Source organism: Catharus ustulatus (assembly GCF_009819885.2).
Source record: "Catharus ustulatus isolate bCatUst1 chromosome Z unlocalized genomic scaffold, bCatUst1.pri.v2 scaffold_29_arrow_ctg1, whole genome shotgun sequence".
NCBI lineage: Eukaryota > Metazoa > Chordata > Aves > Passeriformes > Turdidae > Catharus > Catharus ustulatus.
Window position 1 is genome coordinate 5,421,984 of NW_024879446.1, and position 16,848 is coordinate 5,438,831.

A 16,848-nucleotide genomic window follows, 5' to 3' on the forward strand; every position below is an offset into this window, starting at 1 on the left:
GCACAGGGTACTATCCTGAACAGACATGAGAAAATAGGGAGGAGGCTCAGAAGCAGAAAAAAGTCTTGGTTTAACCTAAGAATGACCACAAACAGTGCTGACAGTAATCACACCCATTTTACCAGCTTTACAGTATAGTATGTTAAGGACCAAGAAAAAGACAAACCCATACAGGAGTGGTATGGAAGAAAACGAAACAACTTGAAAGAAAGCATGAAGACTATATTAAATGATCAAGAATTTGTACTGGAAAGTATTTTTATTGTTTTTTAAGAAATACAAATCTTCTAACAGTGCCTAAACTAGTGAACTGTTGAAGTACCACTTGGCCACAGGCTTCTGAAAGACTGTTTCAGCTTCTCAAGGTGTGAGTCACATCTTAAAGGTGAAAAATAACTAAAACCGGAAACAACAGCGGGTGCACCCAATCTCAAAAGTCGCACACTCCTTCTTTTTTATTTAAATTAAAGTAATTAAATTCAATAATAAATAAATAAATAATAACTAAAATAAAATATATTTCAACTAATTAATTACCTTTAAATAAATTGAAAATTAACATTTCCAGCTACCTAGCTGTTTGTATGAATACACTCTGCTCTCTTGCAGAGTGGATGTAAAGTACTTAAGATGCCTTTCAACATACTTGGAGTTAATATTTTTTTAAATGAACTACAAGATTGATTAATTAACATTTACGTTCTCATACATTTTACTGGGTTGAGAAAGCTTTAACAGTAAACCGCATACTTAAACTGTCTGCTATGCTCTTTTAAACCCACAGACAACTTACGTGAGGTCCAATGTTTCAAATTTTGTTTTGAAATTAACTGTCTTTTTAAGTATCAACTGCACTATTGTAAAATAACCAAATCAGTCAAAAACAGGCTGGAAAATAAACACTGCAAACAACACGATTCCCTCTTATTTTTCCACTTCTAGCTGCACAGCATGACAAAGAATATCAGGAGGTTGTTGTGTTGCCTTCTTCCTCATCTTCATTGTAGCCATGCTGCTGGTTCTCATGGCTGAGGTTTCAACAACCTAAACCAGCTGAAAAATAATCAAAATTAATAGAATGTTTAGTACCAAGTGTACAGGTTCTTCCACAAGCTACAAAGGAAAGACAGTACTGTGATGATACACTGTATGTGCACAGTTTTTCCTCTACCACAAAACCAGCAAGCAAATGCATGAATAACTACCTCTGTCATATTACTTGGCATGGTCAGTCAGTTTTTTTCCTGCCAAAGGAATACGGTCCCAAAGCTGCAGTAACTGCTCTCCAACTTGTGGTTCCAGCTCCTAGAAATTATTAGGAAATCAGGAAAGTTACTTGCACTGCTACTATTGAGCATACAGAAACTATTTATTACTGAATTGTTAGATGAGGTTGCTGGTGATTGCTTTCAACCCTTCTAGAAGAACTCTAGAGAATTTTGCTATTGGGACAAACATTAGAACTCCCAGCAGAGCTATGTTTTCTTACTAGGGCTCAGCAGGACATAAAAACTTTCACAAGCCACCCTGGCCTATAGGCTGTTAGGAGTGTTTTCATTCATAGTGAGTTGTAAAAAAGGTAATTCCCAGTGAACACACTACCACCACACACAAGAACAGACGCACCAGATATTTTGTACCTCCCCACAGATCAGTCACTTACTAACTAATGGTCATTATTTTCCACATTTTTTAAGTTGAATTTCATCAAGTGTGGTGGAGAATGTGGAAAGAGAGGTCACAAAAAGTACAGTGGTCATCTACTCCTTGTACTTCTCCTTTCCTCCAGTTTCTTACAATGGGAGAGAGATTTTGAAGAAGAGAAGGTGATACAAGAATTTTAGCTCTTGAATCATCATGGAGATGTTTTGGGAGGGGATGGGGAGAGAGCAGAAACCGCCACACAGAAATTTGGCTTTTTGTAGTTGCATTTAGAGCTTTAACAAATACAAGAACTGTCCTGAGCTTAACTCTACCTCCAATCTCAGGATTCTCTTCAGGTTTTACAGAAAAAAAACCTTACAATTATGAACTGCTGTTTGGGTGTGACAGACTATCTAAGAGAACACATCTCAACCAAGTAGGGCAAAAACCTCCAGAACTAAATTACAAACTACAAAACAAACCCAACAACTTCTTTTTGAAAGCATCCACCTTTAAATAATTTTTTAAACACATAAGCAAGAAACTGTTTTGATTTTATCAAAGTAGCTCCATTACTTCAGCAGTAATCCTGCATTAGCTGAATGTACAATACACCAATGACCTATGAACTCAGATTTGCAGATACACTCACAAGTGGAGATAAATGTCAAGTCTAAACAAGCTAATAAAAATTCCACAATTCTACAAGTAAAGAAAACTTTAAAAGACAGTAGTATTACCTGGCCATCTCTACTTATCTGTACTTTCTTACTGTCGTTCCATGGGTTGAGCAAATGGTGTGCAAACTGAAAAGGAATTATTTCTTTTCGGATCCAGTCCACCTTAAATACACCTCCAAAACCAGCAGATCCCCAGTCTTGACTTTTCTCACACCCAATAGGTGAATCCATTCTAGCAAAGCCCTGGGACAAGAATTGAAATATGACAGAACAGACATAATGAGATTGTATCTGTCTACCAGTGGAATGAGATAAACAACCAAACTCCCTATGAAACTTTCAAGGTACAGTAATTTCACGACTATAAGCCACACCATTTTGACTAAAGTTTTGGTCCGTACCCGGAAGTGCAGCTTGTAACCCGGAGCGGGTTATACATGGACAATGTTCTAAAAGCTGCCAACTCAGAAATGAGAGGCCGGGGTAGCCCCAAGCTGAGCTGGAGGCCGACGGCCCCGGCAGAGGCGGGGCCAGCAGGGCGGGGGAGCCCAGCAGAGCCAGGGCCAGCAGAATGGGGGAGCCCAGCAGTGCGGCGAAGCCTGGCAGAGCTGGGGCCAGCAGCGCGGGAGAGCCCGGTGGCACGAGGGAGCCCAGCAGAGCCGGGCCAGGGCAAGCAAATGCAGTGGCGACGGTAGAGGCAGCGGGCTGGGGTGAGTGAGCCCAACGGCGGCGGTCGTGCTGCCCGGCCAGCCCCGAGTGGCCCCGCTGAGCGGCAGCACCGAGCTGGGCCACCCAGCCCCCTTGGCAGCCCGAGTGGGCCGAGCCCGCCCGGCCCCGAGCCAAGTCAGTAAACCCCGCGATCCCGCGATTCTGTTACTAATTGGCAACTTTGTGAAAGTTGCACACGGATCCTTGCTGCGAACGAAAGTGCAGCTTATAATCAGTGCGGTTTATATATGGACAAAGAACGAAATGTTGCCAACACCCGGACGTGTGGCTTATAATCCGGTGCAGCTTGTAATCGTGAAATTACTGTAGTTTCAAAGCAATTCACACGCTCTCCATCATGAAACTGGAGCTTCCAAAATGTTTACATCCAGAAAGTTAGAAGTATCACTTCTTTTTCTACTTCAAGTATGTCTTATAGGGTTTGACCTTAAGGAATGTCTCAATGACAAAATTATCACTAAGGGTTTTTCATAACAGATTAAAAAACTGTTGCATAACCACCTGAAGCAGAAGAAAATCAAGAATATAGTCCATTAGATATTCCCATTCCTTGTTATTTGTAGGTAATTTTTGCAAAAAACCATTTGTTCCATCTCATGCTCCCTCTATGTTAACAAACTTTCACACAGCTGTACTTCAAAGAAAGAAGTCAAAGTTGCTTTTGTTTCCTCCTTTAGTGAAGCTGAACAAAATTCCAACATCACAAGTATTCAGAAAGAAAATGAATAAAACCCCAAACCCAAGACAGCATCTAACTTACCTAAGGACATCCTGATTTACCCACACACCAAAAGATGGAGTTCACTGTGTAAATTACCAGCACACACTGCTTGTTTCAAGACGAGCAGGCTTAGACAGCTCAAGCCACAATTAAATGAGAATTAATAAAAGGAACAGAGGAAAAAATAAATGTGGAATAGAAAGAGACAGTTGGGACAACAGAAGATTAACAGAGAAGTTAATCGCACATTCCTATGAGGGTGCAGTGCACTGTCAGAACTGAAAGGGCAGTGCAAGATCAACTACTCCTGACTTCCTTTCCCCACTTTCTTGTCTGAAAGCATCAGTGCAACAGCCCATTTTCAGCATCAACTGACTTGCTGAAAATTACTTTCCAGTATTACATTTGAATTTTCCAGACCATCATACATAATATGTCACTGGAGTCCTTCAGAGGTATTGCCAAGACAGCTGTGTTTTGGTTGGTTCATTAGTTCAGCTGACTTTTACAAATTATTTATACAGGAAGAAGTAAGTTGAACTTAAGTAAGCTGACCTGCAACTTTGCACTACCAGGTCAAATTTTTAACTTCAAACTGCTCACAGATTTGACCAACAAACTGTTGACAAATATCTCACTGAATATGAAGTCAAGACACAGCTCTGGAGGAATCATGGCCAGCTTCCTAACTAGAAGTGAATAAAACCAGTTTTTATAAAAAATTTAATAAAGAAATTTATGGGTTTCTTTGCTTTAGAAAGCTGTGACTTGACTGTAACTGCTTGTTCACTTACAATACACAGTTTGGCATGCAAACAGTAGCAACCCCCTACTTTGTTAGGATTTTTTGCTGCTATTGTTGTTTCAGAGGATTAATGTAGGGTACATTTTTCTGACCCATGATGTTTGGAGACAATTCCATCTCAGCTTCTGAAGGACAAGAGTATTTCAGAGGAGAATGAAATACTCTTTCTTCAGCAAGCATAGATATTTACACCTTTTTCTGCTTCTCAGAAAATCAGAAGTCATAAGCAAATCTGTCCATACTACACACAGTCATTTGCTACACCCTGCTAAACCATCAACCACTGTTAATAATTAGTTTTAGATTAAGACTCACCTGAAAGCATCCAGACCCTTGAACAGAAAATATTAAGTAAACAATGCTGCTCTCCCAAAAGGCCCCATTCAGTTTCCGTTCATTACTTGGTGTAGTGGACCATATTCCCTTCTGTTGAGAAATATCAATGTTTTGCAAGTTGCTACTTTTCATTATAAAGTACCGGACTGGCATGTTTTGTCTTGGTGAAGGAGATTTGAAACCCTGGAAAAACAAATTAAATTAATAAATACAATAAAATAAAAGAGACTTTATTTCTGAAGTTTTATACACATGAATATAGAAATCCCTGACTGTGCTCCTCCCTTCCTCCTCCAGTTCTAGAAGAAATATAACATCTATCTGCTGGTCAAGTCCGAAAAGGCTTTAAAATGTATTTCACATCTATTTTACATTTTTTAAGCACTTTTCAAAATAGTAATTCATCCATGAGGGGAGGAAAACAAGTAGAGTAGAACAGGACTAAAATGTCTAGTGATGAATTATAATTGGTTTAAGTCTGAAACATCCTGAGATGACACCAAAATTAACCATCCTAGACTGCAGCCTACAGCATACTATTTGCATTTCAAACTTCATGAAACATTTTCTTCCTTTTACAATGTCTGAATTTAAAAGCTGAAAGACTCAAGAGGAATTACTAAATTCTCCAAGGAGTCCATTAAGTTTCCTCTTAGCGATCTCTTTAGTGTTACTGCAGGTTACTATTTAGTATATAGGGACAACTATGACAATAATGTCATTTAAATTGTGTGCTTTGTTAAAATACCCATCACAAAAAACCCCAGTCACAATAAGGCAGATAACACAGATAACACAATACTTAAAGAGAATCAGTATCAATGCCTGCTATTGAAGAAAGTGAGAAAGGAAGAATCCAAAAACTTCAGAATTGTGCACACAGTATACTCATTTAGTTGAAAAAAATAAACACACCTTCTCCATTTCCAAGAACAAGTTTTAAAAAAAATCTCGTATTTTCTACTTTGGATAGCTTTACCTCAGCAGTCCACAAATATTATTTTTATTGTATTAAACTAGAGTACCAAGGATATTTGGCCCAGATTTTAAGCTCCAGAAGGAAGTATTATGCAGCCGTTACAAACGAAAAGTTGTTAGGTTCCTAATTTAACAGTAAAATACCTAATAGTTGCAGAATGGTATCAGCAAGAAATTTTGAAGAGAAGGGTGTTTGAGAACTCTACCTTTCCAGACACTGGAGAAGAAGGACGAGCACAGGGGCTGCTGTCTGCAGGCTTCACTGAGGACTGAGGTAATTTGTCCTCTGAGGATCGTTTGGCAAGCAAAATGTCTTTTTCTTTGTACTTCTTTGGTTGGTGGAGTGCAGGAGATGTACATTTCACTGAAACCCTAAAAAGGACATACCTTGAGTTTCACAAGCAGTCACTGAATAATTTACATCGACCTGTCAGTATGACCACATGAATTACAGCAAGTACAAAATATATTAAACTCTTACTTAAAAAACCCTACTGATCATGCACTGTTTTTTAATGCTACTGTTAAGTCTCTTCTGCTGCTTCTCAAAGATCACAATTCGTGGACAATATTCCTGACCGCTCTCTCAAACAGGAAAACTCACATATTAAATAATTCTCTTACAATGCAGCATACAACAGCACACCACCTTTCAACTGTATTTCCACTGTTTCAACCTCTATATTACTAGCAGAAATTTAAGTGATGCTTGTATACATAAATTGCAACCCACAGTGAGCAGAAGACCTCAACATCTTACTTTTCAGCATTAGAAGAATCAGATAATTCAGTTTCTGTTGAGTTTTTTCTGCTGTTGGCTGACTTCCATGTAGATGCCAAAGGAAGTTCTTCACAAGTCACAGGTCTTGGTCTCTGGCCAATTCCTGAAGGCTGTTGCAGACCTGCAGACTGTTCTTCAGCACTCAGAACAGCTGTAATTGCTCTTACAGTTGTTTCATCAACCTGAGACCATGGTTTAGAAGGAGCTCGCATACGACGCAGGAACAAACTGTGCCACTTCTGCCTGAGTTGCAACAGCATACCAGCAGCCTATAAAAATTCCAGTTCTGTTGAGGACTGATGAAAATTAGATCAGACAGGTAAGAGGACCCTACCTCTTTCTATCAGGCAACACCTGGCATTCTAATATAAACAGAGTCCAAAATGAAATGCAAGATAAGGTCTTGGGGAGGGGGAATAACTAGTATTTAAACTAAGATGTTAATTTATTTTCTTTTCCTTGGGTGCAAGTAATTTTTGAAACATTTTATTTAGTTCTGTACTAAACTTAACATTGTATTGTAAATCCTCAGACTTTTTTTTCCTTTTTATCTTCTAGAAAACCCAATTCTTTCATGTTTTATGCCCTTTCTCTCAAATCAGTCTATAGTCATGCATTCTTCAGCCATACCTGAGGGAAAAGAGCTCTAAGTGACATTACATAGACAGTTCAAGAGGGGTGACTAAATTCAGAAGACTATAGTCAAATTCCCATGTTATCAGAAATGCTTCCATTAAAATAAATCTTTTAAAAAGATCACTCTTTTGGATATGTCTAGAAGAGACAGTATTATTATTACTATTAAAACTGGTAAGGTCAAGTGTTTCATGACCCATAAATTACTTCCTACCACAGCCACAGCTCCTCAATAACCTAAAGACTTCTTTTTCAAAGAGTTTTTTATTTATCCTTCCAAAATCTGACAGCAACCTTTTTCAGCAACTCCAGCTTCAAGTGCTCCTTTTTCGATCCGATTTTGGTTATCCTCTCAGAGAAAGAAAAACATAATATACCAATGTGATTGTTCTCTCAGCTGCTCTTCAGATTTTGGCTGTCCCAGATCATGCTATGGCCTGATGGAGCTCCAAGCAGGCAGGACAGGAAGCCACAAGGAGCAGAAGGGTCATTATGCAGCCAATGTCACCTGCAGCTTGTTGTCCCCTGCAACCACTGTTTTCCGTCTGGCAGTCTCTTCAGAATCTGCTGACTTGTGGAAAGGGACAAAAACTGCCAAGCTCAGACATATAAAACATCATGCTGCCCAGAAAGTTTTTGAAGCAGATCCAACAGCATCTGGACTGCTGAGGCTTTCCTGCTCCCTCATGTGATAAACAGAACACCCATAACAAGATGGAGGAAAAGGGATGACCACTCTCACTGTTGACTTAGGTACGTAATTTCACTATTACAAGCCGCACCGTTTTGACTAAAATTTTGCTCCCACACCGGAAATGCGGCTTACACTCAGGAGCAGCTAATATGTGAATAATTTTCTGACATTTACAACCCCGGAAATGCAAACCGAAGTGCCGAGTCGAGTAACCTGCCAGTAAAACCCAGGACTGCGTGATTGTTACACATTGGTTACTCTGTTGCACGGCAGGTGGAGCCAGCTCCATGCAGGTAGCGCGGTGGGTGGGGAGGCGGGGGACTCCCTCCTTCAGGCAGCCCAGCCCGGGGAACGCAGGGGGCATCCTCCTGCTGGCCCCGCGGCTCAGGGGAAGGCAGGGGGCTCCCATCCCCTCCTGCCGCTGCTGCTGTGGGTGCCAGCTGTCTCCTTCCCCTCCTGCCACCGCTGCGGGAGCTGGGGGGCTCCATCCCTGCCTGCCACCACTGCCGCAGGTGCCGGCAGGCTCCGTACCCCCCTGTCACCGCGGTGCAGCACCGGGCCAGGGCGAGCGAGCCCAGCAGCAGTAGCGGCCAGCCCCAAGCAGCCCCACCAAGCGGCGGCGCCGAGCTGCGCCCCCTGGCCCAGCCCCGAGCCCTCACGGCCCGAGCCGAGCCAGTAAACCCCGCCATGCCGCGATTCTGTTACTATTTGGCAACTTTGTTGCACGTGGGTCCTCACTGCGAACAACAGAGCGATTTATAATTGTGTGCGGCTTGTGTATGGACAAAGAACGAAATGTTTGCCAACACCCGGAGATGCGGCTTATAGTCAGTGCGGCTTGTAATCGTGAAATTACTGTACTTAATTTTTTTTTCTTTTTGCTCATTCGTAAAATAATTTAAAGATATAGGTGATAGGTTATGAAACCTTGCAGCTTGGATACTGAATACATGAATTCACACAACAGACAACTCTGGGCCAAAGGGAATTGAAGTCACAGTAAATTCACGAATACAAGCCGCACTGAGTATAAGCCGCATCTCTAGGTGTTGGCAGATATTTCGGTTTTTGTCCATAAATAAGCCGCACCTGAATATAAGCCGCTCTGTCTTTTGGAGTGAGGACCCGCGTGCAACAAAGTTGCCAAATAGTAACAGATCGGCGGCAGGGCGGGATTTACTGGCTGGGCTCAGGTTGTGCAGGCTCGGCCCGCTAGGGGCTGCTGACAGGGCCAGGTAGCCCAGCCCGGCGCTGCCGCTCAGCGGGACCACTGGGGGCGAGCCGCCGCTGCCACTGGGTTCGGTCACCACGGCCCAGCACTGCCCTGTGGTGGCAGGCAGGGACGGAGCCCCCCGCCGCCTCCCCGAGCCGCAGCAGTGGCGGCCCGCGTCCCCCGCCGCCTCCCCGGGCCGCGGCAGTGGCGGCCCGGGTCCCCTGCCGCCTGCCCGAGCCGCGACAGTGGCGGCCCGGGTCCCCCGCCGCCTCCCAGAGCCGCGGCAATGGCGGCGCGGGGCCCCCCCGTCTCTCCCCCGGGCTGTGGCAGAGGAGGGAAGGAGAGAGCTCTCCCGCCTCTCTCCCCGCCCCTCATGCTGCCTGCAGGCAGCCAGGCTCCACCCGCGGTACAACAGAGTAGCAATTTGTAACAATCGCAAAATGCCGACTTTGCAGCAGCTCGGCTCGGCACTCTGGCTGGCACTTCTGAGGTTGTAAATGTCAGAAAATTATTCACATATTAGCCACTCCTGACTATTGGCCGCATTTCCGGTTTAGGAGCAAAATCTTAGTCAAATTGGTGCGGCTTGTATTAGTGAAATTACTGTAACTCTTGATAAGCTCATGAAGTAAAAGTTAAATCACAGAGCATGTAGTTTGAGAGACCCAAATGGTCCATGACATTCTTAGAAAAAATTCTTGGCTACTCAAATGCAACAAAAACCTTTTCGCATCTTTTTGCAATTCTTCTATATGAAGCAAACCCAGGAATGATTTCTTACTTACTTCAGGGTCCAGTTTGAGATGGAGCCATTCATCCAGCTTCAGTAGTGCCAGATTAGCAATTGTTTTGTCCTCCATCTCACTGTCACTGCTATCATTAGATGTCCCTCCCCCTGAATTAATGACAAAAGGTGCATTAACATTTCTATATTATTTCTACTTACATAACAAAAACTGAACACTTCTGTATTACTAGCAATAAATATATTTCCTTCTAAAACTGACTTTAAAATGTAAACATTTATAAAATCACCTCTTCTTTTCTGCAAATACATTGAAAAGTTTTTGCTCCAGATAGCAGCAATCAAGTAGCCAGAATTGCTGAAGGTCCTTCTATATAAAAGCCAGTACTGATGTGATCTGACTCAACTCATGTACCTTCACCAGTATTCACAAGCCACTATCAAACTAAAGCTATTGAAAACTAAAGTTATTGCCTAAAGCTATTTGCAAAACCATATGTGGCTCTATTTCCTAGTAAAATGGCAGATTTAAATACCTAGTAAGAAAAAATATATATACATATGGTTATTAATTAGGAATCCTTATTTTCCTAAGGTGTAGTTCAACCAGCTTAACTGTTTAAGAGTAAGACAGGAAAGCTTCAGAAATAAGCTGGACATTTAATTTGATTCAAACTATGAGAACTAGCAGCAGTTATTTTTGTTTCCTTCCAACAGGAATTCCAACTCAATTTAAATAACAAAAAAGAGGATATTTTTATATATTCTCTATTACTTACAGTCAATAATACAAAACTATACTGATTTTTATTGATAAAAATTATCACTAGAACATATCTTGAAAATGCGTGTGTTAGCTAGAAGCAACACGACTTGTTTGCCATGTTTCTGAATTATTCAGTTTGAATAATCTGGTTCAAAGTATCAAATAAAGTAGTCTATAGAAAAAGAACATACATACTACAATTGTCAGTACCACTATTATCATTAGAAATTGTGGCTGCGTTCTTTCCTTACAAACTATACTGTAACTACTGAGACACCAGGACTGTGTAATTTATGTACATGAATGTGTAAGAAATTGCAAAACTAAGAGATTTATTACAGAACCTACAGACTATTGCTGAATAGCTACAGGAATTGTAACACTGTTGTTTTCAGAATCAGCCAATATATGTATTAAGTATTACTGAAAATTAAGCTTTCCATGTCACACACTACTCCACCAACAGAAACATTCCAAACCCAGTCTACCTCGAAAGGATGAAGATGCCTGCAAGGCATTACTTGGCAGTCTGGCTGGTCCACAGAAGAGGGCCACGGTGACAGGTGTCACAACAGAGCAACACCTGATGTTTGCTGTCTTGTGAGCTCTCGTCATTTCATCATATATAAGCCAGTCTGTAGGGAGGGCCTGGACGGCTGCAGCTTGTCCATTTGCTGGGGCAACCTGTGCAAGAGCAGGTAAGACTAGGTTATTATACCCTATACCTGCGATAAGCATAAATCTTAACATATTTCTCATTTTATCCACCAGGTTGTGGATGCCTCAGCCTGGTAGTGTTCAAGGCCAAGCCGGGTGAAGCTCTGAGAAATCTCGACTAGGGGAAGGTGTCCCTGCCCACGGCAGGGGGTTGGCATGAGATAAACTTTAAGGTCCCTTCCAACCCAAACCATTCTGTGATTCTGTATTTTGAGAAATAAATACATGTATAATTACATACATATAAAAATAAAAATGCAAATAAAAAAGTGTGAGAGAATTCAACCAGGTAAGTTATTATCACATGTATATATATATATATATGATTATATACAGTAATTTCACGAATACAAGCCGCACCAATTTGACCAAAATTTTGGTGGAAACCCGGAAGTGCGGCCAATATTCCGGGGCGGCTAATACATGGACAATATTCTAAAAGCTGCCAACACGGAAGTGAGAGCCCGCGGCAGCCCCAAGCCAAGCTGGAGCCCGGCCGGCCCCGGCAGAGGTGGGAAAGCCTGGCAGAGGCGGGGCCAGCAGTGTGGGGGGCGGGCGACAGAGCCTGAGCCAGCAGGGCGGGGCAGGGGGGCGGCAGAGCCAGGTCAGTAGGGCGGGGGAGCCCGGGAGAACTGGGGCTAGCAGTGCAGGGGAGCATGGCAGAAGCAGGAAGGCCGGCGGGTGGGGCTGCCTGGCAGCGAGGGAAGCCCAGCAGAATCGGGGCCAGCAGCGTGGGGGAGCCCGGCGGTGCGGGGGCCTGCAGTGCCGGCCAGGGCGAGGAAACGCGGCGGCGGTGCAGACGGGAGGGGGCGGCCGGCGAGCCCAGCGGCGGCGGCGGCAGCCCTGCCGGCGGGGCGAGCGAACGCGGCGCGGTGCGGCCGGCAAGCCGGGCGGTGGCGGCGGCAGCCCTGCCGGCAGGGCTAGCGAACGCGGCGCGGTGCGGCCGGCGAGCCGGGCGGTGGCGGCGGCAGCCCGCCGGCAGGGCTAGGGAACGCGGCGCGGCGCGGCTGGCGAGCCGGGCGGCGGCAGCCCGCCGGCAGGGCTAGGGAACGCGGTGCGGCGCGGCCGGCGAGCCGGGCGGCGGCAGCGGCAGCCCGCCGGCAGGGCTAGGGAACGCGGCACGGCCGGCGAGCCGGGCGGCGGCGGCGGCAGCCCGCCGGCAGGGCTAGGGAACGCGGCGCGGCCGGCGAGCCGGGCGGCGGCGGCGGCAGCCCGCCGGCAGGGCTAGGGAACGCGGCAGCAGGGCGGTGCTGACGGGAGAGGGGGGCCAGCGAGCCCGGCGGCGGCGGCAGCACCACCCGGCCAGCCCCGCCGAGCCGTGGCGCTGAGCTGGGCTACCCGGCCCCGTCGGCAACCATGAGCGGGCCGAGCCTTCCTGGCCCTGCCCCGAGCCAGTAAAGCCCGCTATGCCGCGATCCTGTTACTAATTGGCCAATTTGTGAAAGCTGCGCACGGATTCTCGCGACGAACGAAAGTGCGGCTAATATTCGGGGTGCGGCTTATCTATTGACAAAGACAGCAACATTGTCGAGGCACCGGAAGTGCGGCTTATAATCCGTGCGGCTTGTATTCGTGAAACTACTGTATATATATATATTATTCATAAGTTATCCTACCATGATGAAACAAAATATTTTGCTTTAAAAATAAATGTTAAGAAAAGTTACAGAGCAGAACTTCTTGCTTTTACGAGAAGGTATCATAATAACTTTAAAACAATTTTATAACTAGGTGCAGGTTTTTTGCCATTTTGCCTTGTTCCATCTAGAGAAAGGACTAATTCAAACAATGGAAAAATGAATCAACTCCAATTCAACCAGCTGGTTAGAACAGTATTTCCTAAAGCTGAAGTATTAAATGCCCATTCTGCTTTTAAAGCCCTGACAACTAGGAAATTTCTAAAACATGGGATAGAATTTACAGCTCTTTTTTGTGAATTATAAATTCAAAGTGATTTTACCTTTTTATACTGAGATTGACCAAGAACAGAGGTAGGATGAAATCGCACTTTCTTCTCCTTTGGTTCAACCAACACCAGGCTCTCTCTGTCTACATGCACAAGATTCGGATACATCCCAGCCACTAAGGCAGCTTTAATTACAGCCCAGTTCTCAGAGTTAGTATTGACATCTCTAATATCAGCTCCTCCTCTGGCCCTCACAAAACCTGACAAAAGAACAGAAAAACACAGTGCCATGTTAGCTTGTGATTGGCTCTTAAAAGGAGTTTGAAAATGAAGGTGAAATAAACAACTTATTTGTTGCATTTTTCACCACTGCTGACCTTAACAGTTCCAAGAAAAAACCATTACACTGAAATCCTTCCTGATAAGGGGCTCATACTAACACAGAATACGATCATTTTCTAAATACAAAGAAATTAATCTCAACAGTTAAATGCAGTGGCATGGGGAGATGAGGGTGTTTTCAGTCAGATCAGCCACACTTTCACATCTACACCATACCCTGCATGAATGCACACATGAAGGTGCATTTCAAATTAAGTAAAATTACAACAGTGAACATGATTTTTCTTACAATTCCTACATGCTTGACTTTAAAACAAGTTCTTTACCTGAAGCTCTAAGCTGGCCAAGTAACTGTGTTCTCATTCCTACAATGATTTCCATTGTGGCTTGGGATAGGAAGTTCTTTTCACAGAAGGCTCTCTCCCAGCCATCACTGCGTGCCTTCTGCCAAGCCTGAAAATGTTTTTACATTTGCACATTAATTTTTTAAGCTAAAACTAAAAACCATCAAGAAAACAAACACAAAACCCCCTCTAGAAGTAAATCTATCAAACTGGACCCTTCTTTCTGTTCAAGAATTAGATTCCCTTTCCCTGCTCATTACAATGATCATTATGTCAAGTTAGGATGATTAATTTAATAAAGATCACTACATTAAGATCATGATTTGAAGGTCTCAGTGCAGTTGGATGAAAAGAGGCACATTACTGAAACATTCAGAATTTCGTAAGGTTTGAAAATATCAATGAGACATACCACAAAAAATGTTCCCTCATTCTCACAAATTTATGAGCCCAATACACAGGAAAGCCACTAGGCAAATATAAAGTCTTCTCCAAGGACTTAATCACAGTCCACCACTCTACATTCAAGTAGATTGGTACATTATTTGCCTTGACTGGGTGATCTGAATTAGTATTCTCTGAAATGAAACACTACCTGGAAAGCCCTGAGCAGGGCCATGTGGTCACTGAACGTCCCTGCAGCAAAACGCTTCCTGCACAGCATGGCTGCACACTTTTGGGAGGCCAGCGTGGGAAGCACAAAAGGGTCTTGGCAGGCAAGAGCACAGGCAATGGTTAGAACAGGATCCAGGCACTTCAGAACTACAGCATACAACACCATTTTACCAAGGTGTGGCTCTACAGATAATTCAGTGAGATGATAACCAAGCTCAGTGAGATCTTCCCAAGGGTCCATGGCATCTATGGTCTGTTTATATATAAACAAACAAAGGTGGGGGGGGGTGGTGGCGGGGACAGTGGAAAAAATCAATTTACAGTGAAAGCAGAAAGAATGTGAATACTGGACATTAACTAGACTTGTTCCCAAACACTTAAAAAGCATGTCAAATTAACAGAGACAAGACTTCGAAACACCCTCTTCCCTTGACATGGAAGAACACGTCCCCACACACAAAATTAAAACAGACAATAAACGAAAATTCAAAACATCCTTAAATAATTAAAAATAGCTTCAGTATGAACTAAAGCCAGTAAGATAGACTGCTACACCACAAATTTGGAATCAAACACAAATCCCATATAAATCTATTCCTCTTCTGACCTTAAGCATATGCACAGCATTTCTCACAGTTGCAGAAGGTGGAGGATCAGGAGCTCTCATAAGGAAGTCTACAATTGGACAATTAGTTGGAGCCAGAAGTTTTGTGTACAAACAAATCTCCTGCAAGGTAGAAGGCAGAACAAAAAAGATTACCAAGAGCTGGAAATAACCTCCAAATATACAATTTGTTGCACTTAATAGTATGATGATATTACATTTTTTAAAGTTATAATTTCTAACTGAACATTCACCTGAAGCGGCATTCTTAGAAGTTCTGGAGATTGAAATTCCAACATATTCTGAAATCGTAGCCTGCTGAAGAGACGAAAGCAGACTCCAGGCTGACAGCGCCCAGCCCTTAAAAATAAAATATGGGAAGTCATGAAAATTAGGATTTCCTTCTAAAAAACAAAACCAAAAGCCAACAAACAGACACAGAAACTTAAAATGGAAAAGCAGAAGCAGCTCTAAAGAAAGTGTTGTTAAGTGTAAATTACACACAAAGTGAGAGTTTTCCAATCATGGATTATTTTTGAGAGTGTGGCAATTTTTTTTGTAATTTTAACCCAGGACTGAGAAATCTGGAGAAGGAAAAACAATGCTTATCTATGTGAAGTGCTGTGAGTTTTTTGCTAACCTAAGACCAGTCCAAATCTTAACCACCCTTTGTTGTAAGGAATCTAAGTTACAGACTTAATTTCTTCCCCTCACATCCCCCAAACAAAAGTGACCCTTGGAGTAAAAGGTAGAAAAAATATTACCTAACTTGTGAGTCAATGGCCATAAACAAATACAGTAATTTCACAATTATAAGCTACACCATTTTGACTAAAATTTTGCTCCCAAACTGGAAGTGTGGCTTACATTCACGAGCGGTTTATATATGAACAAATTTCGGAAATTTCCCAACCCGGAAGTCCGAGCCAGCAGCAGCCTCGAGCCAAGGCGGAGCCCGCCCGGCTCGGGTGGCAGCAGGGCAAGTGGTGGCGCAGCGGCAGTGCTGCCCGGGCCTGGGGGCGCGGCAGCGGCACCAGCCGGGCACGCCCCTCTCCCTCTTCCTGGCAGCAGCAGCCAGGGATGCCCCTCTCCCTCCTCCTGGTGGCACTGGCCAGGGACGCCCCTCTCCCTCTTCCCAGCGGCAGCAACCAGGGACGCCCCTCTCCCTCCTCCCGGCGGCACCGGCCGGGCACGCTGCTCCCCTGCTTCCCGGTGGCAGCAGCAAGTGGGGCTGGGGCCGCTCCCTGGCGGTCACCCTGAGCAGGGCCGAGCCAGTAAACCCTGCGATCCCGTGATTCTGTTACAATTGGCAACTTTGTGAAAGTTGCACGTGGATCCTCGTTGCGAACGAAAGTGCGGCTTACAATCCAGTGCGGCTTATATATGGAGGAAAAACGAAATGTTGCTGACACTCCGGAAGTGCGGCTTATAATCGGTGCGGCTTGTAATCGTGAAATTACTGTACCTATAGCTTAATGCCAATTTCATTGTTTAAACAGGCATTTGTTGCTAGATTAACTGCTGAGCTCTCGCCCACAGTGCTGGAAAGACTATGATCATGGTCTGCTAAGTCATGGATAGTTTGGACAAAG

The 16,848-nt window shown here is 44.0% G+C and overlaps 1 protein-coding gene across 5 annotated transcripts in view; it reads right to left on the bottom strand.

Annotated features, from left to right (window-relative positions):
• Positions 1 to 225: 225 nt before the first annotated feature.
• The window catches only part of LOC117011237 (3'-5' RNA helicase YTHDC2-like), a 34,221-nt gene continuing 17,598 nt past the window's right edge, over positions 226 to 16,848 (bottom strand). For 2 of the 5 annotated variants that reach the window (XM_033086577.1, XM_033086578.1), the window contains 11 exons: positions 15,511 to 15,616; positions 15,260 to 15,379; positions 14,633 to 14,905; positions 14,020 to 14,146; positions 13,406 to 13,611; positions 11,217 to 11,412; positions 10,003 to 10,112; positions 6,654 to 6,943; positions 6,100 to 6,265; positions 4,895 to 5,098; positions 1,222 to 2,567 (listed from right to left, as the gene is read on the bottom strand). In XM_033086577.1, the coding sequence (XP_032942468.1) occupies positions 2,217 to 2,567; positions 4,895 to 5,098; positions 6,100 to 6,265; positions 6,654 to 6,943; positions 10,003 to 10,112; positions 11,217 to 11,412; positions 13,406 to 13,611; positions 14,020 to 14,146; positions 14,633 to 14,905; positions 15,260 to 15,379; positions 15,511 to 15,616 (2,149 nt within the window). In that variant the 3' untranslated portion in view covers positions 1,222 to 2,216. Of the gene's footprint in view, positions 1,054 to 1,205; positions 2,568 to 4,894; positions 5,099 to 6,099; positions 6,266 to 6,653; positions 6,944 to 6,980; positions 7,882 to 10,002; positions 10,113 to 11,216; positions 11,413 to 13,405; positions 13,612 to 14,019; positions 14,147 to 14,632; positions 14,906 to 15,259; positions 15,380 to 15,510; positions 15,617 to 16,848 lie in introns of those variants that run through there. The other 3 variants (XM_033086576.1, XM_033086575.1, XM_033086579.1) reach the window with 3 other exon arrangements.